Source organism: Hylobates moloch, unplaced genomic scaffold (genome assembly GCF_009828535.3).
Source record: "Hylobates moloch isolate HMO894 unplaced genomic scaffold, HMol_V3 SCAFFOLD_16, whole genome shotgun sequence".
In the NCBI taxonomy this organism is placed as follows: Eukaryota; Metazoa; Chordata; class Mammalia; order Primates; family Hylobatidae; genus Hylobates; species Hylobates moloch.
In genome coordinates this window covers 16,831,878-16,854,679 of record NW_026652291.1, presented here as the reverse complement: position 1 = coordinate 16,854,679, position 22,802 = coordinate 16,831,878, and the positions used below count along the sequence as shown (strand labels likewise).

Genomic DNA, 22,802 nt, shown 5'->3' with positions numbered 1-22,802 from the left:
TGACCCCCCAAAAACAGCATTGTAGGTAAAATCTCCCAGTGGACAGCACTTCAAGCAGTCTACTTAGTTTTCCACTTTGAAGTGAGAGATGACCGCATGTACAGATTTATACTGGTTCATTAGTAATGACGAACAATTTTGATGAATGATAGGGACCTGGAAGAAACAGGAATAAAATATTGGAGGCAAGAAAATATAGAAAATAGATGTGTGGATGAAATTCTCAGGGGACAAGCTACGAAGATTTTGTGTCCTAGAAAATACTCATCAAAGTATCCAATACAGAGGAGGCGCTCAATAATCAGATGAACAAAATGATACTCTCTGAGGCTATCAGTCAGCCTCTTTTCCTAGCTACCTAGCACTTGCCCAGTGGACTCTCAGTGGTGGCAAGGGCAGAGTCTATGATTGGGCTCAAAAATGTGGACTTCTTGGCAAGGCTGATCTTGCTATCACTACTGCTGAGTGTCTAATCTATTAACAGAAAAGACCAATGGAACCTCTTATATGACACCATTCCCCCAGGAAGACCAGCCCAGCTACCTGATGGGATGCTAGTTACACTGGACCTCTTCCATTATGGAGGCAAAGATTTATACTCAGTAGAATAGACATGAATTCTGGATTTGCTTTCCCTGCTCATAATGTTTCTACTAGAATCATCATCCATGGACACACAGGATGCCTTAACTACCATCACAGAATTCACACTTCTGACAAATTCACTTCATAGCAAAGAATGTGTAGCATTAGGCTCATGCCCATGGAATTAACTGGTTTTATCACATACCCCATTTCCCAAAGAAAGCTGCTAATAGAATGGCTAGCTGAAGACTTATATATGGCACCATTTGGGAAACAACACCTCAAAAGACTGGGTATCTGTTTTATAGGATGCAGTATAAGCTCTGAATCATAAACCATTATAAAGTGCTGTCTACCTCATAGCCAGAATTCAGAAGTCTGGAAATCAAAAGGTGAAACTGAGAGTGGTCCTTCTCACTAGTGTATCTAATAATCAATTTGCACAATTTTGTTTTGCATCCTGGTAACTCTGAACCCTGTTGATTCAGAGCCTTAGCTCCCAAGAGCAGGGGGAATGCTTCTACTAGGGGACAGAACAATAGTTCCACTGTACTGGAAGATGAGACTGCCACCTAGCCATGGTGGACTCCTTATGTCACTAAACCAACAGGAAAAGAATGAAGTTATTACTCTTCTGGCTGGTGTGACTGATCATGATTACAAAGGGGAATTGAGTTGCTGCTACATAATGAAAGTAAAGAGGGTTATGTCTGGAACCAAGGGGATCTGCTGCGACACCTCTTAGTCCCTCCATGACCAATGGTAAAGCTTAATGGAAAATGTCAGCAACCAGGGGGAAAAGGGCATTTCTTCAGATGGTTCAGTAATGAAGGTTTGGGTTACCCCACCAGTTACATCACCACAACCACCTTGGGTTGTGGCTAAGGACAAAAACACTATGGAATGGTTAATGGAAGAAAAAAGTCACAGGTATCAACTACAGCCTTATGACCAGTTATAGGAATAAAGACTATACTAACTGTGCATAAATGTTTGTTATATGTATGTCTTTATTTGTGTATATTAACTATTTTACTTTTTTCTCCTTTTTCTCCTTAATATTTTATCCAAGTTTGTTGGAGGTTAACTTTACAATTTTGTGTTTAAGGAATATAAGACCGTGACTAAATTTGAGAATAGCGTAGGTCTTCTCTCTTTAGGGGTGAGAACTACTTCACTTGTACCAAGGGTAGCTGCATCTCTTTGGGTAGAAATATAAGGTTAGTTCTGTGATTGTACTGAAGTTCAAATGTGTGTATAAAGATTCATGTGGATGCTAACTAGCCAGAGGGGAAGACTGTGCTGATTATTAATTTATTGCCTCTCAGTTCCAAATCTGCCACTTTGGGCCTCACGGACTTTTTTGCTAGCTTGCCAGTAGAGGGAGCTGGAGAGACACTACAAGGCCAAAACAGAAGTGACTCCCTCCCTCCAGTGTGCTGTTTTACCAACAGAGCCAGGGTACTGGCATGAAGGGGGCCTGATAGCATTCACCATAGTGGCAGCCCCAGCTGCCTCCTCCAGCAAGTTTCTCCACCATCACTGTAATGGCTCTACGATTTGGCTGCAATTTGCAGACTTCAGTAAGATTCTCTGGTAGGAGTCCTCACAGTTCAGTGATTTTGCCCTAGGTTAAGCTCTTCACCAAGCAGTGGTTCTGACCATTCAGCTCTGGCCTGCTGCCTCTGGCAAGCTTCTCCTTCACCAAGTAACTAAGCTCACTGTTCCACTGAGGGCTGCACCCTCTGGCAAGCTTTTTTGCCACAAGCTCACTGAATGTTCTGGTGGCAGCCACACCATTTCCAAACAGGTCTGAATTGCCTTTAACTTGTTCACTCTCCCTTAGTACTAGGGTTGGTAGCTGCTTTCTATGGTGGCTGTCTCTAAGGCTTTTTCAGTAGGTAATCACTTTTTACTAGTTAGCAATTCTTTTTATTAAATTCTCACTGTTCAAATAAGCTTTGTAGTCTCGTCTTCTGACTGGACAGTGACCGACTGAATCTAAAGTGTGAGTGTACATAGGAAAAGGAAAGTCTGGGGAGAAGCCCTGGAGCAGTCCTAAATGCAGAGTGCTGGAAGAAGAGATAGAGCTAGCAAAGGAAACAGAAAAAGGGAGTCAGTGAATTAGAGAGAAGAAACAAACACGCACGGGTTCCAGAGACAAGTGAATAAAGTATTTCAGAAAAAAAAAGGGAATGATAAATTTTGTCAAAAACTGCTGTGAGGTGAATACACTGAGAACCAGGAAGTAACAGATTGGCAGCAGGTTAAATGGACAAATAGGGAAAAAAGCCTAATTGGAGTGGGTTATGGAGCTACTGTCATGTGAACACACAGAGAAGAGCGCCTCAACTATTTTAAGGAGTTCTGCTACAAAAGAGGGCAGAGAAACAGTAGTGAGGTCAATTATCACAGTTCCCTGTTTTACTCAATGCTTATTCTGCTGGTTGGGTGCAGGCATAAAGCAGGTAGAAAGTTGAGTTTAAGCAAAGATTAATATCGTAAGTATCCTTTAAAAGTCATAGCTGAGATCACTGAAAAATTAGAAAAATTTTCTAGTTATCAAAATTAAAAGGGGAGCAGAAAACCAGAGTAAAAAAGCCACATTTGGAAGGGAAGGGGCCAAGAAAGCCAACTAGAAACAGCTGTACTCAGAGGCTCCCACCAAGAAGACCGAAAAAGGCAAGTGAATCCTGCACCAGCAACTGAGGTATCCAGGTTCTCTCATTGGGACTGACAAGGTGGTTGGCATGACCCATGGAGAGTGAGGAAAAGCAGGGTGGAGCAACAGCCCCCCTGGGAGCTGCACAGGACAAGGGGAGCTCCCACTCCCAGCCAAGAGAGGCAGTGAGTGATTGTGCTATCCTGCCCAGGATACTTTTTCCATGGATCTGGGCAACCGGTGGATCAGGAGATCCCCCCCCCGCTGTGAGCCCATGCCACCAGTTCCTTGAGTCCCAAGCACAGAGCTGCACAGATTCTCAGTGGCCACTTAGCTACAGACTGCCTAAGACTACCAAGTTCCTGGGGGAAGGGACGGAACTTTGGCTGTCTGCTGCCTCAGATGACTGAGCTCCTTGGGGGAGGGGCAGCAGACATCACTGCAGCTCCAGTCTGCCATTTCTTGTCTGATGGTGCCTGGGAAAATAGACAGTTTAGACCCAGGAGGAGTTCACCACAGTGCAGCACAGAGGCTGTGGCAGATGGTGGCCAGACTGCCTCTTTAGGTCGGACCCTGACCATACCCCCTCACTCGGCAGGTTCTCCCTGCAGGAATTTCAGCAACTCCAGCCAGAGGTTTGTGGATAGAACTCTGATCTCCCAGGGACTGAGCTCCTGGAGGGGAGGGGCATCCGTGGTCTCCATGGATCAGCAGACTTAGTCTTTCCCTCTACTGGCTCTGAGGAATCTGGGCAGTCAAGACGAGTGGGATTTCCCCCCAGTGTAATGCACCCCTCTGCCAACGGGTAGTCAGAGTGCTTCATTAAGTGGGTCCTGGATCCTGTGCCTCCTGATTGGGTGAGACCACCCCAACAGGGGTTGCTAGACACCTTATACAGGGGCGTTCCCACTGGTATCAGTTCAGTGACCCTCTGGGACAGAGATCCTAGGGAAAGGAGCAGGCAGCCATCTTTACTGTTTTGCAGCCTCCAATGGTGACACCTCAAGGTGTGGAAGGGACCCAGGCAAAGAAGGTCTGGAGTGGACCTCCAGCAAACCTCAGTTGGAAGAGGAAGAGGGGCCTGACTGTTAAAAGAAAAACAGGCCAGGCATAGTGGCTCATGCCTGTAATCCCAGCACTTTTGGGAGGCCGAGGCAGGTGGATCATGAGGTGAGGAGTTCAAGACAAGCCTGGCCAAGATGGTGAAACCCCGTCTCTACTAAAAAAAAACAAAAAAAATTAGCTGGGTGTGGTGGCAGGTGCCTGTAATCCCAGCTACTTGGCAGGCTGAGGCAGAGAACTGGCTGAACCCAGGAGGTGGAGGTCGCAGTGGGCCAAGATCACGCCACTGCACTCCAGCCTGGGTGACAGAGCAAGATTCCATCTCAAAAAAAAAAAAAAGGAAAAAGAAAAACAAACAGCAACAACAAGAGCATCAACAAAAAAGTCCCTGCAAAACCCCATCCAAAGGTCAGCAGAGAAGCTAGATAAACTCACAAAGATGAGACAGAATCAAACAAAAAAATGCTGAAAACTCAAAAAGCCAGAGTGCCTCTTCTCCTCCAAATTAACGCAACACCTCTCCAGCAAGGGCACAGAACTGGGCAAAGGCTGAGATGGATGAATTGACAGAAGTAGGCTTCAGAAGGTGGGTAATAATGAATTTTGCTGAGCTAAAGGAACATGTTCTAACCCAATGCAAAGAAGCTAAGAACCATGATAAAATATTACAGGGGCTGTTAACCAGAATAACCAGTTTAGAGAGGAACACAAATGACCTGAAGGAGCTGAAAAACACAACCAAGAATGTTACAATGCAACCACAAGTATCAATAACTGAATAGACCAAGCAGAGGAAAGAATTTCAGAGCTTGAAGACTATCTTGCTGAAATAAGATACACATACAAGATTAGAGAAAAAAAAAAAAAGGATGAAAAGGAATGAGCAAAACCTCTGAGAACTATGGGATTATGTAGAAAGACTGAACCTATGACTGATTGGGGTACCTGAATAGAACAAAGTTGTAAAACATACTTCAGGATATCATCCAGGAGAACTTCCCCAACCTAATAAGACAGGCCAAAATTCAAATTCAGGAAATCCAGAGAACCCCAGTAAGATACTCCATGAGAAGATCAACCCCATGATACATAATCATCAGATTCTCCAAGGTCAAAATGAAGGAAAAAAATGTTAAGGGCAGTCAGAGATAAAGTCAGGTCACCTACAAAGGGGAGCCCATCAGACTAACAGCAGACCTCTCAGCAGAAGCCCTACAAGCCAGGAGAGACTAGGGGCCAATATTCAACATTCTTAAAGAATTTCCAACTCAGAATTTCATATCCGGCGAAACTAAGCCTCATAAGTGAAGGAGAAATAAAATCCTTTTTAGACAAGCAAATGCTGAGGGAATTGGTCACCACAAGGCCTGCCTTGCAAGAGCTCCTGAAGGAAGCACTAAATATGGAAAGGAAAAAGTGTTACCAGCCACTGCAAAAACACACTGAAGTACAAAAATCAACGACACTATGAAGCAACTACATTAAGTGTGCAAAATAACCAGCTAGCATCACGATGACAGGATGAAATTCACACATAACAATATTAATCTTAAGTGTTAATTGGCTAAATGCCCCCAATTAAAAGACAGAGAATGGCATGCTGATAAAGAGTCACAACCCATTGGTGTGCTATATTCAAAAGACCTATCTCACGCGTAAAGACACATATAGGCTCAAAATAAAGGGATGGAGGAAAATTTACCAAGCAAATGGAAAGCAGGAAAAAGCAGAGAGTGCAATCCTAGTTTCTAACAAAACATTTTAAACCAACAAAGATCAAAAAAGACAAAGCATTGTATAATGGAAATGGGATCAATTCAACAAGTAAAGCTAACTATCCTAAATATACATGCACCCAGTTCAGGAGCACCCAGATTCATAAAACAAGTTCTTAGAGACCTACGAAGAGACAACTTAGACTCCCACATAATAATAATGGGAGACTTTAACACCCTACTGTCAACATTAGATCATCAAGACAGACAATTAGCAAAGATATTCAGGACTTGAACTCAGCTCCGGATCAAGTGGACCTGACAGATGTCTACACAACTCTCCAACCTAAAACAATAGAATATAATTTCTTCTTGGCACCACATAGCACGTACCCTAAAATTGATCACATAATTGAAAGTAAAACACTCCTCAGCAAGTATAAAAGAACTGAAATCATAACAAACAGTCTCTCAGACCACAACACTATCAAATTAGAATTCAAGATTAAGAAAATCATTTAAAACCACATAACTACATGGAAATTGAACAACCTGCTCCTAAATGACTCCTGGGTAAATAATGAAGGATCAAGAAGTCCTTTGAAACCAATAAGAACATGAAGACGAGATACCAGAATCTCTGGGACACAGCTAAAGCAGTTTTAAGAGGGAAATGTATAGCCCTAAATGCCCACATCAAAAAGCTAGAAAGATCTCAAATTGACACCCTAATATCACAACTAAAAGAACTAGAGAACCAAGAGCAAACAAACCCCGAAGCTAGCAGAAGACAAGAAATAACCAAGATCACAGCAGAACTGAAGGAGATAGAGACACAAAAAGCCCTTCGAAAAAATATTAATGAATCCAGGGGCTGGTTTTTGAAAAATTAATAAAATAGATCATCAGCTAGACAAAGAAGAAAAGAGAGAAGAATCAAATAGACACAATAAAAAATGATAAAGGGGACATCACCACTGATCCCACAGAAATACAAACAACCATCAGAGAATACTATAAACACCTCTATGCAAATAAAATAGAAAATCTAGAAGAAATGGATAAATTCCTGGACACATACACCCTCCAAAGACGGAACCAGGAAGAAGTTGAATCCCTGAATAGACCAATAACAAGTTCTGAAAATGAGGCAGTAATAAATAGTCTACCAACCAAAAAGAGCCCAGGACCAGAAAGATTTACAGCCAAATTCTACCAGAGGTCCAAAGAGGAGCTGGTACCATTTCTTCTGAAACTATTCCAAACAGCTGAAAAAAAGGGACTCCTCCCTAACTCATTTTTTGAGGCCAGCATCATCTTGATACCAAAAACTGGCAGAGATGCAACAAAAACAGAAAACTCCAGGCCAATATGCCTGAAGAACATTGATGCAAAAGTCCTCAATAAAATACTGGCAAACTGAATCCAGCAGCACATCAAAGATTATCCATCACGATCAAGCTGTCTTCATCCCCAGGATGCTAGGCTTGTTCAACATACACAAATCAATAAACATAATTCATCACATAAACAGATCTAAAGACAAAGACCATATGATTATCTCAGTAGATGCAGAAAAGGCCTTCGATAAAATTCAACATCCCATCATGTTAAAAATTCTCAATAAACTAGGTATTGATGGAACATACCTCAAAATAATAATGATAAACCCACAGTGAGTATCATACTGAATGGGCAAAGGCTGGAAGCATTCCCTTTGAAAACCAGCACAAGACAAGGATGCCTTCTCTCACCACTCCTATTGAACATAGTATTGGAAGTTCTGGCCAGGGCCATCAGACAAGAGAAAGAAATAAAGTGTATTCCAATAGGAAGAGAGGAAGTAAAACTGTCTCTGTTTGCAGATGACATGATCGTATATCTAGAAAACCCTGTTATCTCAGCCCAAAAGCTTCTTAAGCTGATAGGCAACTTCAGCAAAGTCAAAGGATACAAAATCAATGTGCAAAAATTACAAGCATTCCTATATACCAACAATAGAAAACAGAGAGCCAAATCATGAATGAATTCCCATCCACAATTGCTATGAAGAGAATAAAATACCTAGGAATATAGATAACAAGGGAAGTGAAGGACCTCTTCAAAAACTACAAACCACTGCTCAAGGAAATAAAAGAGGACAGAAACAAATGAAATAATTCCATGCTCATACATAGGAAGAATCAGTATTGTGAAATGGCCATACTGCCTGTATTAGTCTGTTCTCACACTGCTATGAAGAAATACCTGGCTGAGTGTGGTGGCTGACACCTGTAATCCCAGCACTTTGGAAGGCTGAGGCGGGCGGATCACTTGAGATCAGGAGTTCAAGACCAGCCTGGCCAACACAGTGAAACCTTGTCTCTACTAAAAGTACAAAAATTAGCCAGGCATGGTAGTGCATGTCTGTAATCTCAGCTACTCAGGAGGCTGAGGCAGGAGAATCACTTGAACCCAGGAGGTGGAGGTTGCAGTGAGCTCAGATTGTGCCACTGCACTCCAGCCTGGGCTAAAAGGGTGAGACTTCATCTCAACAACAACAACAACAACAACAACAACTCTGAGACTTGGTAATTTATAAAGGAAAGAGATTTAATTGACTCACAGTTCTGTATTTCTGAGGAGGCCTCATGAAACTTACAATCATAGCAGAAGGCAAAAGAGAAGCAGGCACCTTCTTCACAGGGCAGCAAGATGGAGTGAGTACAAACAGGTGAAATCCCAGACACATAAAACCATCAGATGTTGTGAGACTCACTATCACGAGAACAGCACAGGAAAGACCTGCCCCCATGATTCAATTACCTCCCACCAAGTCCCTCCCACAACATGTGTGAATTCAAGATGAGATTTGGGTGGGGACACAGTTAAATCATATCATGCTGACCCTGGCACCTCCCAAATCTCATGTCCTCACATTTCAAACCCAATCGTGCCTTCCCAACAGTCCACCAAAGTCTTAACTCATTTCAGCATTAACTCAAAAGTCCACAGTCTAACATCTCATCTGGGACAAGGCAAGTCCCTTCCACCTATGAGCTTGTAAAATCAAAAGCAAGTTAGTTACTTCCTAGATACAATGGGGATACAGGCATTGGATAATACAGCTGTCCCAAATAGGGGAAACTGGCCAAAACCAAGGGGTTGCAGGCCCCATTCAAGTCCAAAATCCAGCAGGGCAGTCAGATCTTAATGTTCTAGTGATCTCCTTTGACTCCATGTCTCACATCCAGGCCACACTGATACAACAGGTGAGTTCCCATGGTCTTGGGCAGCTCCGCCCCGTGGCTTTGCAGAGTATAGCCCCCTTCCTGACTGCTTTCACAGGCTGGCATTCAGTGCCTGTGGCTTTTCCAGGCACATGGTGTCAGTTGTTCTACCATTCTGGGGTCTGAAGGATGGTTGCCCTCTTCTCATACCTCCACTAGGTGATGCCCCAGTAGGGACTCTGTATGGGGGCTCCAACCCCACATTTCCCTTTCGCACTGCCCTAGCAGAGGTTCTCCATGAGGTCCCCGCCTCTGCAGCAAACTTCTGCCTGGGCATCCAGGAATTTCCATCCATCCTCTGAAATCTAGGTGGAGGTTCCCAAACCTCAATTCTTGACTTCTGTGCACCTGCAGGCTCAACACCACATGGAAGCTGCCAAGGCTTGAGGCTTCTGATCTGAAGCAACAGTCCAAGCTGTACTTTGGCCCCTTTTAGCTATGGATGGAGCAGCTGGAATGCAGGGTACCAAGTCCCTAGGCTGCACAGAGTAGAGGGGCCCATGGCCTGGCCCACAAAACCATCTTTTCCTCCTAGGCCTCCAGGCCTGTGATGGGAGGGGCTGCCGTGAAGACTTCTGACATGCTCTGGAGACACTTTCCCCATTGTTTTGGGAATTAACATTCAGCTCCTCATTATTTATGCAAACTTCTGCAGCTGGCTTGAATTTCTCCTCAGAAAATGAGATATTCTTTTCTATCACAGTCAGGCTGCAAAATTTCCTGAACTTTTTTTATGCTCTAGTTCCCTTTAAAAACTGAATACTTTAAAAGACACCAAAGTCACCTCTTGAATAATTTGTTGCTTAGAAATTTCTTCTGCCAGATACCCTAAATCATCTCCCTCAAGTTCAAAGTTCCACAAGTCTCTAGGGCAGAGGGAAAATGCCACCAGTCTCTTTGCTAAAACATAAGAAGAGTCACCTTTGCTCCAGTTCCCAACATGTTCCTCATCGCCATCTGAGACCACCTCAGCCTGGAATTCATTGCCTGTGTCATCATCAGCATTTTGGTCAAAGCCATTCTACAAGTCTCTAAGAAGTTCCAAACTTTCTCACATTTTCCTCTCTGCTTCTGAGCCCTCCAAACTTCCAATCTCTGCCTGTTACCCAGTTCCAAAGTTGCTTCCACATTTTCAGGTATCTTTTCAGCAGCATCTCACTCTACTGGTACCAATTTACTGTATTAGTCTGTTCTCACACTGCTATGAAGAAATACCTGAGACTGGGCAATTTATAAAGGAAAGAGATTTAACTGACTTACAGTTCTGCATTGCTGAAGAAGTCCCAGGAAACTTACAATCATGGCAGAAGGCAAAGGAGAAGCAGGCACCTTCTTCACAGGGTGGCAGGATAGAGTGAGTGCAGGTAGGTGAAATGCCAGACACATGAAACCATCAGATGTCGTTAGACTCACTATCACGAGAACAGCACGGGAAAGACCTGCCCCCATGATTCAATTACCTCCCACCAGGTCCCTCCCACAACATGTGGGAATTCAAGATGAGATCTGGGTGGGGACACAGCCAAACTATATCACTGCTCAAGGTAATTTATAGATTCAATGCTATTCCCAATAAACTACCATTGACATTCTTCACAGAATTAGAAAAAAACTACTTTAGAGTTCATATGGAACCAAAAAAGAGCCCATATAGCCAAGACAATGCTAAGCCATAAGAACAAAGCTGGAGGCATCATGCTAATCCAACTTCAAGCTATACTACAAGGCTACAGTAACCAAAACATCATGGTACTAGTACAAAAACAGACACATAGACCAAGGGAATAGAATAGAGATCTCAGAAATAAGACCACATATCTATGACCATTTGATCTTTGACAAACCTGACAAAAACAAGCAATGGGGAAAGGATTTCCTATCTGTTTGTTTGTATCTTTTCTGAGACAGAGTCTTGCTCTGTCTCCCAGGCTGGTGTGCAGTGGCACAATCTTGGCTCACTGCAACCTTTACCTCCTGGATTCAAGCAATTCTCTGGCCTAAGCCTCCCAAGTAGCTAGGACTACAGGCACACACCACCACACCTGGATAATTTTTGTATTTTTAGTAGATACAGGGTCTCACCATATTGGCTAGACTGGTCTCGGACTCCTGAGCTGCCCACCTTGGCCTCCCAAAGTGCTAAGATTACAGGAATGAGCCACCACACCCAGCCAGATTCCCTATTTAATAAATGATGCTGGGAAAACTGGCTAGCCACATGCAGAAAATTGAAGCTGGACCCCTTCCTTACACCTTATACAAAAATTAACTCAAGATGGATTAAAGACTTAAATGTAAAACCCAAAACTATAAAAACCCTAGAAGAAAATCTAGGCAATATCATTCAGGACACAGGTACAGGCAAAGATTTAATGATGAAAATGTCAAAATCAATTGCAAAAAGGCAAAAATTGACAAATGGGATCTAATTAAACTAAAGAGCTTCATCACAGCAAAAGAAACTATCATCAGAATGATCAGGCAACCTACAGAATGAGAGAAAATTTTTTGCAATCTGTCCATCTGACAAAGGTCTAATATCCAGAATCTACAAGGAACTTAAACAAATTCACAAGAAATAACCCCATTAAAAGGTGGGCAAAGGGCATGAGCAGACAATTCTCAAAAGAAGACATTTATGCAGCTGAGAAACATATTTTAAAAAGCTCAATATCACTGATCACTAGAGAAATGCAAATCAAAAGCAAATTGAGATACCATCTCACACCACTCAGAATGGCGATTATTAGTAAAGAAACAACAGATGGTGCTAAGGCTGTGGAGAAATAGGAACACTTTTACTCTGTTGGTGTGAATGTAAATTAACTCAACCACTGTGGAAGACGGTGTGGCGATTCCTCAAAGACCTAGAACCAGAAACACCATTTGACCCAAAAATGTAATTACTGAGTATATACACAAAGGAATAGAAATCATTCTATTACAAAGATACATGCACACATATGTTCACTGCAGCACTATTCACAATAACAAAGACATGGAATCAACTCAAATGCCCACTGATGTTAGACTGGATAAAGAAAATGTGGTATATATACACCATGGAATACTATGCAGCCATAAAAAGTAACAAGATCATGTCCTTTGTGGGGACATGGATGGAGCTGGAAGCTATTATCCTCAGCAAACTAACACAGGAACAGAAAACCAAATACTGCATGTTCTCCCTTCTAAGTGGGAGCTGAACAATGAGAACTAAGGATACAGGGAAAGGAACACACACTCGGGCCTGTTGTGGGGCAGGGAGGAGGGAGAGCATTGGGATAAATAGCTAATTCACATGGAACTTAATATCTAGGTGATGGGTTGACAAGTGCAACAAGCCATCAGGGCACACATTTCCCTACGTGACAAACCTGCACATCCTGCACATGCAACCTGGAACTTAAAATAACACAAAATAAAAAAAATTTTTAAAGCCACATCTGCCCTAATGGCATAGGAGACTAGTCTTGCACCTGAACCTCCTAGACAATACTGGAATTCATGAAGGGACGTACATTAATTGTACTCATTATAGCACTAGCTTTCAAATTTTTATGTTAATTTTAGGCTCCAAAATACTCATAGTGATAATCTAATATCATTATTTCCAAATTTAAAAAAAATCTGATCTCTGAATCATTAGCATCCAGAGTAAACACGGGTTATATCGTTTTTTAAAAAATTTTCTTCCCTCAAGTTTCACAGAGATAATAAAGGTCAACTAAGCAAAACTAATACTGTGAGAATAATTCTTACTCTAGCTTGAAGACTTTGTGAACACTGGAATATGAACACAGTATTAGTTTCCTAGAGGCTGTAACAAATGACCACAAACTGTGTGTCCTAAAACAACAGAAATCCATTCTCTCGCAGTTCTAGAGACTAGAAATCTGAAATCAAGATGTTGGCAGAGCTATGCTCCATTGTGAAAGTTCTTGGAAATAATCCTTCCTTGTTTCTCTCTAGCTTCTGGTGGTTGTAGCAATCCTTGGTGCTCCTTGGTTTATAGGTACATCACTCCAATCCTCTGCTTCCATCATCACGCTGCATTCTCCCAGTGTGTCTGTGTTCCTATATCTTCACATGGCCTTCTTATAAGGACATCAGTCACTGGATTTAGAGCCCAACCAAATCTAGTATGCCTTTGTCTTAAACTGATTATATCTGCTAATACTCTATTTCTAAATGAGGACACATTCGCAAGTACTGGGGGGTTAGAACTTCAACATATCTTTTCGGGGGACACAACTCACAACAAATACAACAGTAATGAATTATAATTTCCTTCTACAAATCATAAATTTAAAGACAATGTAACCTGGAAATGTTTTCTTTAAAATAAATATTATAGCTTGCTATCAATAAACAGGCTATAGCCAGGCATGGTGGCTCATGCTTGTAATCTTAGCACTTTGGGAGGCCAAGGTGGGCAGATCACTTGAGGTCAGGAGTTCAAGACCAGCCTGGCCAACACAGTGAAACTCCATCTCTGCTAAAAATATAAAAATAAGCCAGCCGTGGTGGTGCACGCCTGTAGTCCCTGTTACTCGGGAGGCTGAGGCAGGAGAATCGCTTGAACCCGGGAGGCGGAGGATGCATTGAGCCGAGATCATGCCACTGCACTCCAGCCTGAGTGATAGAGCAAGACTCTGTCTCAAAAAATAAAAATAAAAAATAAAAAAATAAAGGTGCTGTAGTCCCTACAAAAAAAACTTCTTCAAAAAAATGTCCTTGAAGCCATCAAACAAGAGATAGTATTATCTGATGATACAAGAGTCACAGGAAATTTAGAACTGGATTATACTTACCTTTTCACCATTACTCAGACTAGTGTATAGAATAGTGTACAGTATAGTGTAGCGTATAGTAACGGCCTTTTAGGCCATTGGAAAAATTTGCTCAAAATTAATCACTTTTCAACTCAATAATAATATCATTAATAAACTTTGCTCCTTAAGGTTGCTTTAAAAGAAACATCAATTATTTTATTTCAGTGTTTTATGCTGAAACTTTCTTCATTTTATGAAGTATTTACTTCTAATAATTTACCAATAATTAACATACTGCACAGCTATACTTCTATGATTGTCTTTTTGTATTTCAATATACTAAACATTAAATTATATATTTAGTTTTAAATATTAAATTTTTTTGACTCATGAATATCTTAAGAAATAAAATACAGTTATTTAATTACATGCAATTTTTTTAGCAAAAACTCTCCAAACAGCATATTGTCATTTTCTTCTAGTACTACAACCATATCTCAGGAGAAAAACAGAGAAACTTTTTTTTTAAAGGGGGTCTGGCAATAAAGACTTTATGAAACAAGCTTATCTATCCTGGCCTGGGTTCTCCATAGAGGAGGAAAAATCATACTTGAGCATTCACAAACACAGGGTGGCTTTCATAAACCTTAGATTCAAATTTATACTAACTACATGATTTATGTAATCCCAGTTAAATAAATTTTCAGTGGTTCTCGATGGTAGCACCCCAGACACCTGAAGAGAGAAACACAAAATCTCTGGAATTCATGAAGGGACATACATTAATTGTACTCATTACAGTACTAGCTTTCAAATTTTTATGTTAATTTTAGGTTCCAAAATACTCATAGTGATAATCTAATACCATTATTTCCAAATTAAAAAAAAAATCTGATCTCTGAATCATCAGCATCCAGAGTAAACACAGGTTATATTGTTTTTCAAAAAAATGTCCTCGATCCAGACATCATGGGATTCCCACACCCTCGATCCAGACATCATAGAATTCCCACAGGTAAAGTCCAATCAAACATAGAACTTAACAATACAAATTCAAAATGCACAAGAAGATGGACCACTAGGAGGGAGTCAGCAGAAAAAAAAACAAAAACAAAAACAAAAAACAAGAAAACATCCAAAAGAATGGTAAGAAAAACACAGCATAATGAGATCCTTGGAGATAATTAGATTTTATATTCTTTATCTGAAATAGTTAAGATTAAAGACAGAAAAGAGTAAATCTAAAATATAAACAAGAAGTATGATGTTAAAATATCTCAGGCAAACTTGAAAACAAATAGAAGTTATAAAAATGACAATTATCAAAATTAACTAATGGGTAGGTTAAAAAACAGATGGGAATGAACTGCTATAAAGAGAATTAAAAACTAGAATAAAGATCTGAAAAAATTACACAGATGCCACACAGAGACAGACAGAAAACATGAAATGAGCAAGACAAGGACTAATAGTGTAGAATTAAAAAATAGAAAGTTCATTTTAAACTTGGAATTGGCCGGGGGCCATCGCTCGTGCCTGTAATCCCAGCACTTTGGGAGGCCGAGGCGGGCAGATCATGAGGTCAGGAGATTGAGACCAGCCTGGCCAAGATGGTGAAACCCCGTCTCTACCAAAGACACAAAAATTAGCCGGGTGTGGTGGTGGGCACCTGTAATCCCAGCTACTTGGGAGGCTGAGGCAGAAGAATCACTTGAACCCAGGAGGTGGAGGTTGCAGTGAATCAAGATCGCGCCACTGCACTCCAGCCTGGGCGACAGAGTGAGACTCCATCTCAAAACAAAAACAAAAACAAAAACAAACTCAGAATTGATTATAATTAAAACTTAAATCTGGAGGATGTAAGTTTTTAACAGAAACTTTCCAATATGTTTGGCCGGGAGCAGTGGCTCACACCTGTAATCTCAACACTTTGGAAGGCTGAGGCAGATGGACCACCTGAAGTCAGGAGTTCGAGACCAGCCTGGCTAACATGGCGAAACCCCATCTTTACTAAAAATACAAAAAATTAGCCAGGCGTGGTGGCAGCTGCCTGTAATCCCAGCTACTTGGGAGGCTGAGGCAGGAGAATAGCTTGAACCTAGGAGGTGGAGGTGGCAGTGAGCCAAGATTGCGCCATTGCACTCCAGCCTGGGCAACAAGTGCGAAACTCCATCTCAAAAAAAAAAAAAAAAAGAAACTTTCCAATGTCATTCAATAGAGTGCAAAAGGCTGGCAAAAATTTAGAAAGCATTTACTTCATGAACATTGAGAATATATAGTTCGGGCATAGTGGTTCACACCTGTCATCCCAGCACCTTGGGAGGCCAAAGCAGGCAGATCACTTGAGCCAGGAGTTAGAGACCAGCCTGGGCAACATGGTAAAATCTCATGTCTACACAAAAGACAAAAATTAGCTAGGTGTGGTGGTGCATGCCTCTAGTCCCAGCTAACTCAGGAGGCTAAGGTGGGAGGATTACTCGGGCTTGGCAAGTAGAAGTTGCAGAGATTGTACCACTGCACTCCAGCCTGGGTGACAGAGTAAAACACTGTCTCAAAAAAAAAAAAAAAAAAAAATAAGAATATAATCACTAAGCCATATTGCATTTTTATACTTCTTTAACTGGTTGTCATAAAATTGAGTTGTTTGCTAGAAATTTTCCTATGACAAGCTATTTTAACTATAATGAATTATTTTTTATAAAATGTTAAGTCTCAGGATGATAAATGTACATTCATTTGAAGAAAACAGTATTTGCTTATTGAATGATTCAAAGAGATAACTATGTTTTGTAATATTTCATCCAACATGACTTCGGTAATCTTGTTGTAATTAACCAGTATAAAACCACACATAGCCCTTTTAAGTTAAAATCCACCTGTTTTCCTCTTGAATCAGTGATGATAAAAATTAAAATAAAGGTGAATATACGAGTATATATATATATGTTTTTGACACAGGGTCTTGCTTTGTCACCTAGGCTGGAGTACAGTGGTGTGTTCATGGCTCATTGCAGCCTTGGCCTCCTGGGCTCAAGCAGTCTTCCTGCTTCAGCCCCCCAAGTAGCTGGGACTACAGGTGCACGCCACCATGCCCAGCTAATTTTTGTATTTTTTTGTAGAGATAGAATTTTCCACTCCTGAGATCAAGCCATCTGCCCACCTCGGCCTCTCAAAGTGCTGAGATTACAGGCATGAGCCACCGTGTCTGTCCCTTATAGAAGAATATTTAAAAACAAAAATACAGAATCATGAATTTTCTGTATAACCTAATGTAAAGATCTTGTCCTAGAAGGAGCCACTAACGCTAGCAGACAATTTTTCAGTACTGATACAAGACATACATCCACAGATTCGGGAAGCATAACAAATCCTAAGCAGCATACACAAATTCAGAGAAATGCATGATGTTATTAAACTACAGAACTGCAGAATAAAGTAAAAGAGAGAAGTGGAAACAAGAAGAATCATATCTTTCAACCAAGAACTCCAGAAGCAGTTGTATTAGCATTTAAGAATGAGAGTAAACAATCAAAATATGTTCAGGCTAGTGGTATAATAAGGTCAGGGTGGTTGTAACAGTTTATTCTAAGTGGCAATATGCTGCCTATAGAGAACTTTAATAATAATAAAACTGAATAAAAATTAATCTGCTTTTTAGGAATGGTGAAGTCAGTGATAAAATACTCTTGCTGCCGGGATAGACCACTTCCACCATTCTGCCCTTGATAAACCACTGATTCAGACAAAAGAAGCTAAGTAAATTTCCAACAAATCTTTTATTAAAGAAACTCTAAGGTAGGAAAAAGAAAATAAAAGCAAAAAGTATGATATCCAAGAAGAAAAGGTGAACAAAGAAATGTATACGCACAAAAAACCCTGAATAAATAATGACCGAATAAAACAATAATAATGACAATTGAAGGGGGTTGTGAGGGTAAAAAAAATTCAATGCTGGACATCAATAATTTAAAAAGGTGAGGACAGTGACCAGAGTCCAAGTGTTGTAGAGACTGTGATAAACTTTAGATTTTTAGTTAAGTTTATATATTAAAAACTGTAACTCTAAAAGAAGAGAACAGACCGTGACTTTTAAGTCAATAGAAGAATTATAATTCATGCTACCTAACTTCAAACTGGCCTTTACTGTGGTTAGATAATCCTTTCCTTCATTTGTTGATGCTATTTTATATATATACATATATATTTTTTTAAGACAAGGTCTCATTCTGTCCCCCAGGCTGGAGTGCAGCGGCATGATCTCTGCTCACTGCAACCTCTGCCTTCCAGGTTCAAGAGACCCTCCCACCTCCACCTCCCAAGGACCTGGGACTACAGACATGTGCCATCATGCATGGCTAATGTTTGTATTTTGTGTAGAGACAGAGTTTCACCGTGTTGCCCAGGCTGGTCTTGAACTCCTGAGCTCAAGTGATCCTCCTGCGTCGACCTCCCAACGTGCTGGGATTACACACATGAGCCACCACGCCCAGCCTTGCTATCATATTTTTTACAGTTAACTATTCCCAACTTTTGCAACCAGCACTCTTCCTATAGTGTCCTCATCCTATAACATTCCCTGCCACTTTGCTGAGAAACTCAAAGCTGTCCATATATCTTCAACTACCCTAGGTTAATAGTAACAGCCTTGCTCCTATAATTGAGCCTTGTCCGTCTCTCTACCCTGACAGCTTCATCTGCCTCCTACAAATGGGCTCGGTTCTATTTACAATACCCTTCCTCAACTGTCTACCCTCTTAGTTTTTAGTTCTTTTTTTGATTTTTTTTTTTTAGTCCCCACTATGCCTTAGAAAAGTTTCCAGTTTTAAATTATGTATAATCCATAGTCGCAAAGGAGAGAAAAACTTAGCTTCTGTTTACCTTCTATATTCTTTATTCAACAAGTTATTGGAAATTTGCTCACTTTAGGCATGATTATAGGAGGTCCCATAAAGCCAAGACTGAGTACAATTACGTTTCTCTATGTGGCACCATAAGCAAGTAGACATTGAATAAACATTTCAACATACTTAAAGTCTTTTTAAAATGTGCCTAGTTTTGCTTTCTTATATTTATAAAGGTTAGAAAACTGTGAGAGCTTAATCTACGTTCAAGTCTGAGAGCCTCTTACCCTTTTTCAGCTTCCGGACAGCCAACATACAATGACTAGGAGAGAGATCCCATATTCTTAATGTTTTATCATCGCTTACAGTAGCACAGATGGGCAGATAAGGGTGTGTAGCTAAACCCCACACCTCTCCTTCCATGTGTCCCTATAAAGAAAACATAGGATCAATTTAGTGTATGTGTGTGTGTATTTATACACAGTTTTATTTAGAATAAAGCTAAAGATAACATTCAATAATACATGATAATAGGATACTGAATAGTGAGTAAGTCTATTAAAACTTTTCTGTTTATCTTTGGGAAACACAATAAAATACCTGTGTAACAACTTTAGCTCCGCAATTACAATATAATCGAGCTACAATTAAAGTTAGCTTATAATCCTAAAACATTCTCTGGGTGGAGAGAATAGGAATTGGCTGCTCTGGAATGTTAATAATTGCCACATAGGAGGTACTTTCCTGCATGAGAGAGTGAGGAGCTCCACAGACCTGCTCACCAGTGAAACTAGTAAAAATCAATTAAAAAAAAACAACACAACCATTTAAAGTCTCTGAAAATAGTTCCAAGGAGATGCAACAAAAGAAGGAACATTTACTCAAGAAAATCTGTTAAAATTTGTTAAGAACAGTGACAGTCTACGGTATTTAAACTGAGATCCACTCCCTTCCTCCCTCCTCATCTGGTTGGAAACTCCAAGACTGATGCAACCAAGAACACTAGGCTCTCTCTCCCACCAGCTCTCGGTCACAGCGCTATCTTCCCAGGTAGGGCAGGATGTCAGCATTTCTCCCCCTGCCCTCAGCCTCCTGTTGCTGAGGCTAAATTCTTGTTGAGCTCAGCTGACAGGTGGGAGATAACTTCTGCCCAGCCCCTCCTCCAGATGGAGGCTCTACTTTGGATGTGGTGCCTCTGAGAATAATGGGGTCCTGGTGGTAACCCAGGAACAGCTGAGACTACTGTCCCTTCTCCCCTTACCAAGTACTCAAGGCCTAAAGCCTGAGATACTCAAAGATAAGGATTCCACTGACCTCACTCTCAACTCCAGAGCCCTGGTTCAGAGATTCTGCCTGGAGGGAGAGGCAATCCGGAAAACCAGATAGCTCTTAATCTCTTCTCAAAGGAACTGACTTCATTTACAGCAGAGTGTGAAAAAGCTCACGCATAAGTATGTCTCAAAAACAGTGAAAATTGTTCTGAAAATTTCTTAACTATTCTTGAATATTTTTTCTTCTATATGGTTTTTAATATCTTTCCAGAATTTGTAAAAAATCTAATAAAAAGTAACTGGGAGGAGACTGATAGGCTCACTGGAAATACAGGCTAAACCGTAGGCCAGCTAGTTTGTCCAAGAGAACCAGTAAACTCTCAGAGATAGCTGGGCGGAGCCTGCCTGGAGTCAGAAACAAACCTCAAACACTAACCTTGGGAAGTATCCCTTTAAAGGAGCCTGAATTTGATTGGTTTAGCCTGTGGCACAATTTATACCCAAGGAAAATGTTGAAAACAATAAGCAATAAGCTAGCAATTAAAGGAGTTTAACAGTTGGGTGTGGTCAGGGAAAGAGATAAAGATGAGGGAACCCTTCCTGAATTATGTTTACAGCCATTATTACCCTAATATCAAACCCAGACAAAGATATCACAAGAAAATTAAAGACCAAAATCTCTTATAAATACTGATGCTAAAATCCTCAACAAAATACTAGCAAACCAAATCCAATACATATAAAACATTAGATATCACAACCAAGTGGGATTTATCCCAGAAATGCAAGATTGACATAACATCAAAAATCAATTAATGTAATACACTATATCAACAGAATTAAAAATGAAAAACATACGATCAACTTAATAGACATAGAAAAAGCATTTGACAAATCCCTCCTCATCTATGATGAAAATGCTCCACAAATTTGGAATAAAAGGGTAGTAACTCCTCAACTTAAACTTAGTAAGGAGCGTCTATGGAAAACCCACAGTTAACCTTATACTCAATGGTGGAAGACGAGATGCTTTCACTCTAAGATCAGGAACAAGACAAGGATGTTCAGTTCTCACCACTTACATTTAACAGTGTACTGGAGGTTCTAGTCAAGACGATTGGACAAGAAAAAGAAATAGCAGACATCCAGATGGGACAAGAAGAAGTAAAACTATGTGTATTTACAGATGACATAATCTTATACACAGAAAATCCTAAATAATCCACTATAAAACTATCAGAACTAATAAATGAGGACAGCAAGTTTACAGGTTATAACATTAATGTACAAAATCTATTGCATTTTGATACACTAGAAATGAATAATATGCAATCAAAATTAAGAAAACAGTTGTATTTATAACAGCATCAAAAATAATGAAAGTTAAAAATAAATTTAACAAAATGAGTGCAAGATCTGTACACTGACAACTACAAAACACTCAGAAAAAGTTAAAAGAAGATCTAATTAAATAGGGAGTTATCCCACGTTCATAGACTGAAAGAATTAATGTTAGGATGGCACTACTCCCCAAACTGATCATGGAATAGTGCTGCTACAAACATTGTACAGTTCTTGTTGTTGTTGTTAAATATATGTAAACATTTCTGTAGGGCATACACATTCCTATATTTGTAATTACTATCATTTTATAATATTTTTATTTCTAGCATGGAGAGTTTCTCAAAGCTTTCTTAACTATTCTTATTTTTTCTTCTATATGGTTTTTAATATCTTTCCAGAATTTGTGAAAAATCTAATTAAAATTTTGATTGTGATTAAATTTATATAACTTCTTTTATTCTTTAATGAAATCTTAGTTTTCTTAACACAGGTTGTGCATATTTTGAGCTATATTTATTCCCAGTTATTATATTTTTTGTGTATTTTTTTTTTTTTTTTTTTTAAAGAAATGAGATCTCCCTCTGTCACCCAGGTTGCCATGCAGTGGTGCAATCATAGTTTACTACACCCTTGAACTCCTGGGCTCAAGTGATCCTCTTACATTAGCCTCCTGAGTAGCTGGGACTACACATGTGTGCAAGAAAACCCAGCTAATTTTATTTAGAGGTGTGTGGTGGGGGGAGGTCCCACTATGTTGCCCAGGCTGATCTTCAACCTTCAGCTTCAAGTGATTGTCCCATCTCGGCCTCTTGAGTACCTGGGATTATAGGCATGAACAACTGCACCTGGTGCAAGTAGCATTTTATTTATTTATTTATTTATTTATTTATTTATTTATTTATTTATTTCTTGAGAGGGAATCTTGCTCTGTTGCCCAGGCTGGAGTACAGTGGTGCAATCTTGGCTCACTGCAACCTCTGCCTCCCAGGTTCAACCAATTCTCCTGCCTCAGCCTCCTGAGTTGCTGGGATTACAGGTGCCTGCCACCATGCCCGGCTAATTTTTGTACTTTTAGTACAGACGGAGTTTCACCACATTGGCCAGGCTGGTCTCGAACTCCTGACCTCATGATCTGCCTGCCCCAGCCTCCCAAAGTGCTGGGATTAGAGGTGTGAGCCACTGCGCCCATCCAGCAAGTAGCATTTTTAATATCATATTTTCTAACTAGTTATTGCTTGTATATAGAAACACTATTGAATTTTATAAGTGGATTTTGCA

General features: G+C 40.4%; 1 protein-coding gene across 4 annotated transcripts in view; it reads right to left on the bottom strand.

Annotated features, from left to right (window-relative positions):
- The window catches only part of EML5 (EMAP like 5), a 179,606-nt gene that overhangs the window by 58,510 nt on the left and 98,294 nt on the right, over nt 1-22,802 (bottom strand). For all 4 annotated transcript variants that reach the window (XR_009210359.1, XR_009210360.1, XM_032134723.2 and 1 more), the window contains exon 21: nt 19,197-19,338. Coding sequence is in view for 2 of the 4 variants with exons in the window: in XM_032134723.2 (XP_031990614.1) it covers nt 19,197-19,338 (142 nt within the window). In the remaining 2 variants the exon portion in view is untranslated. The remainder of the gene's footprint in view (nt 1-19,196; nt 19,339-22,802) is intronic.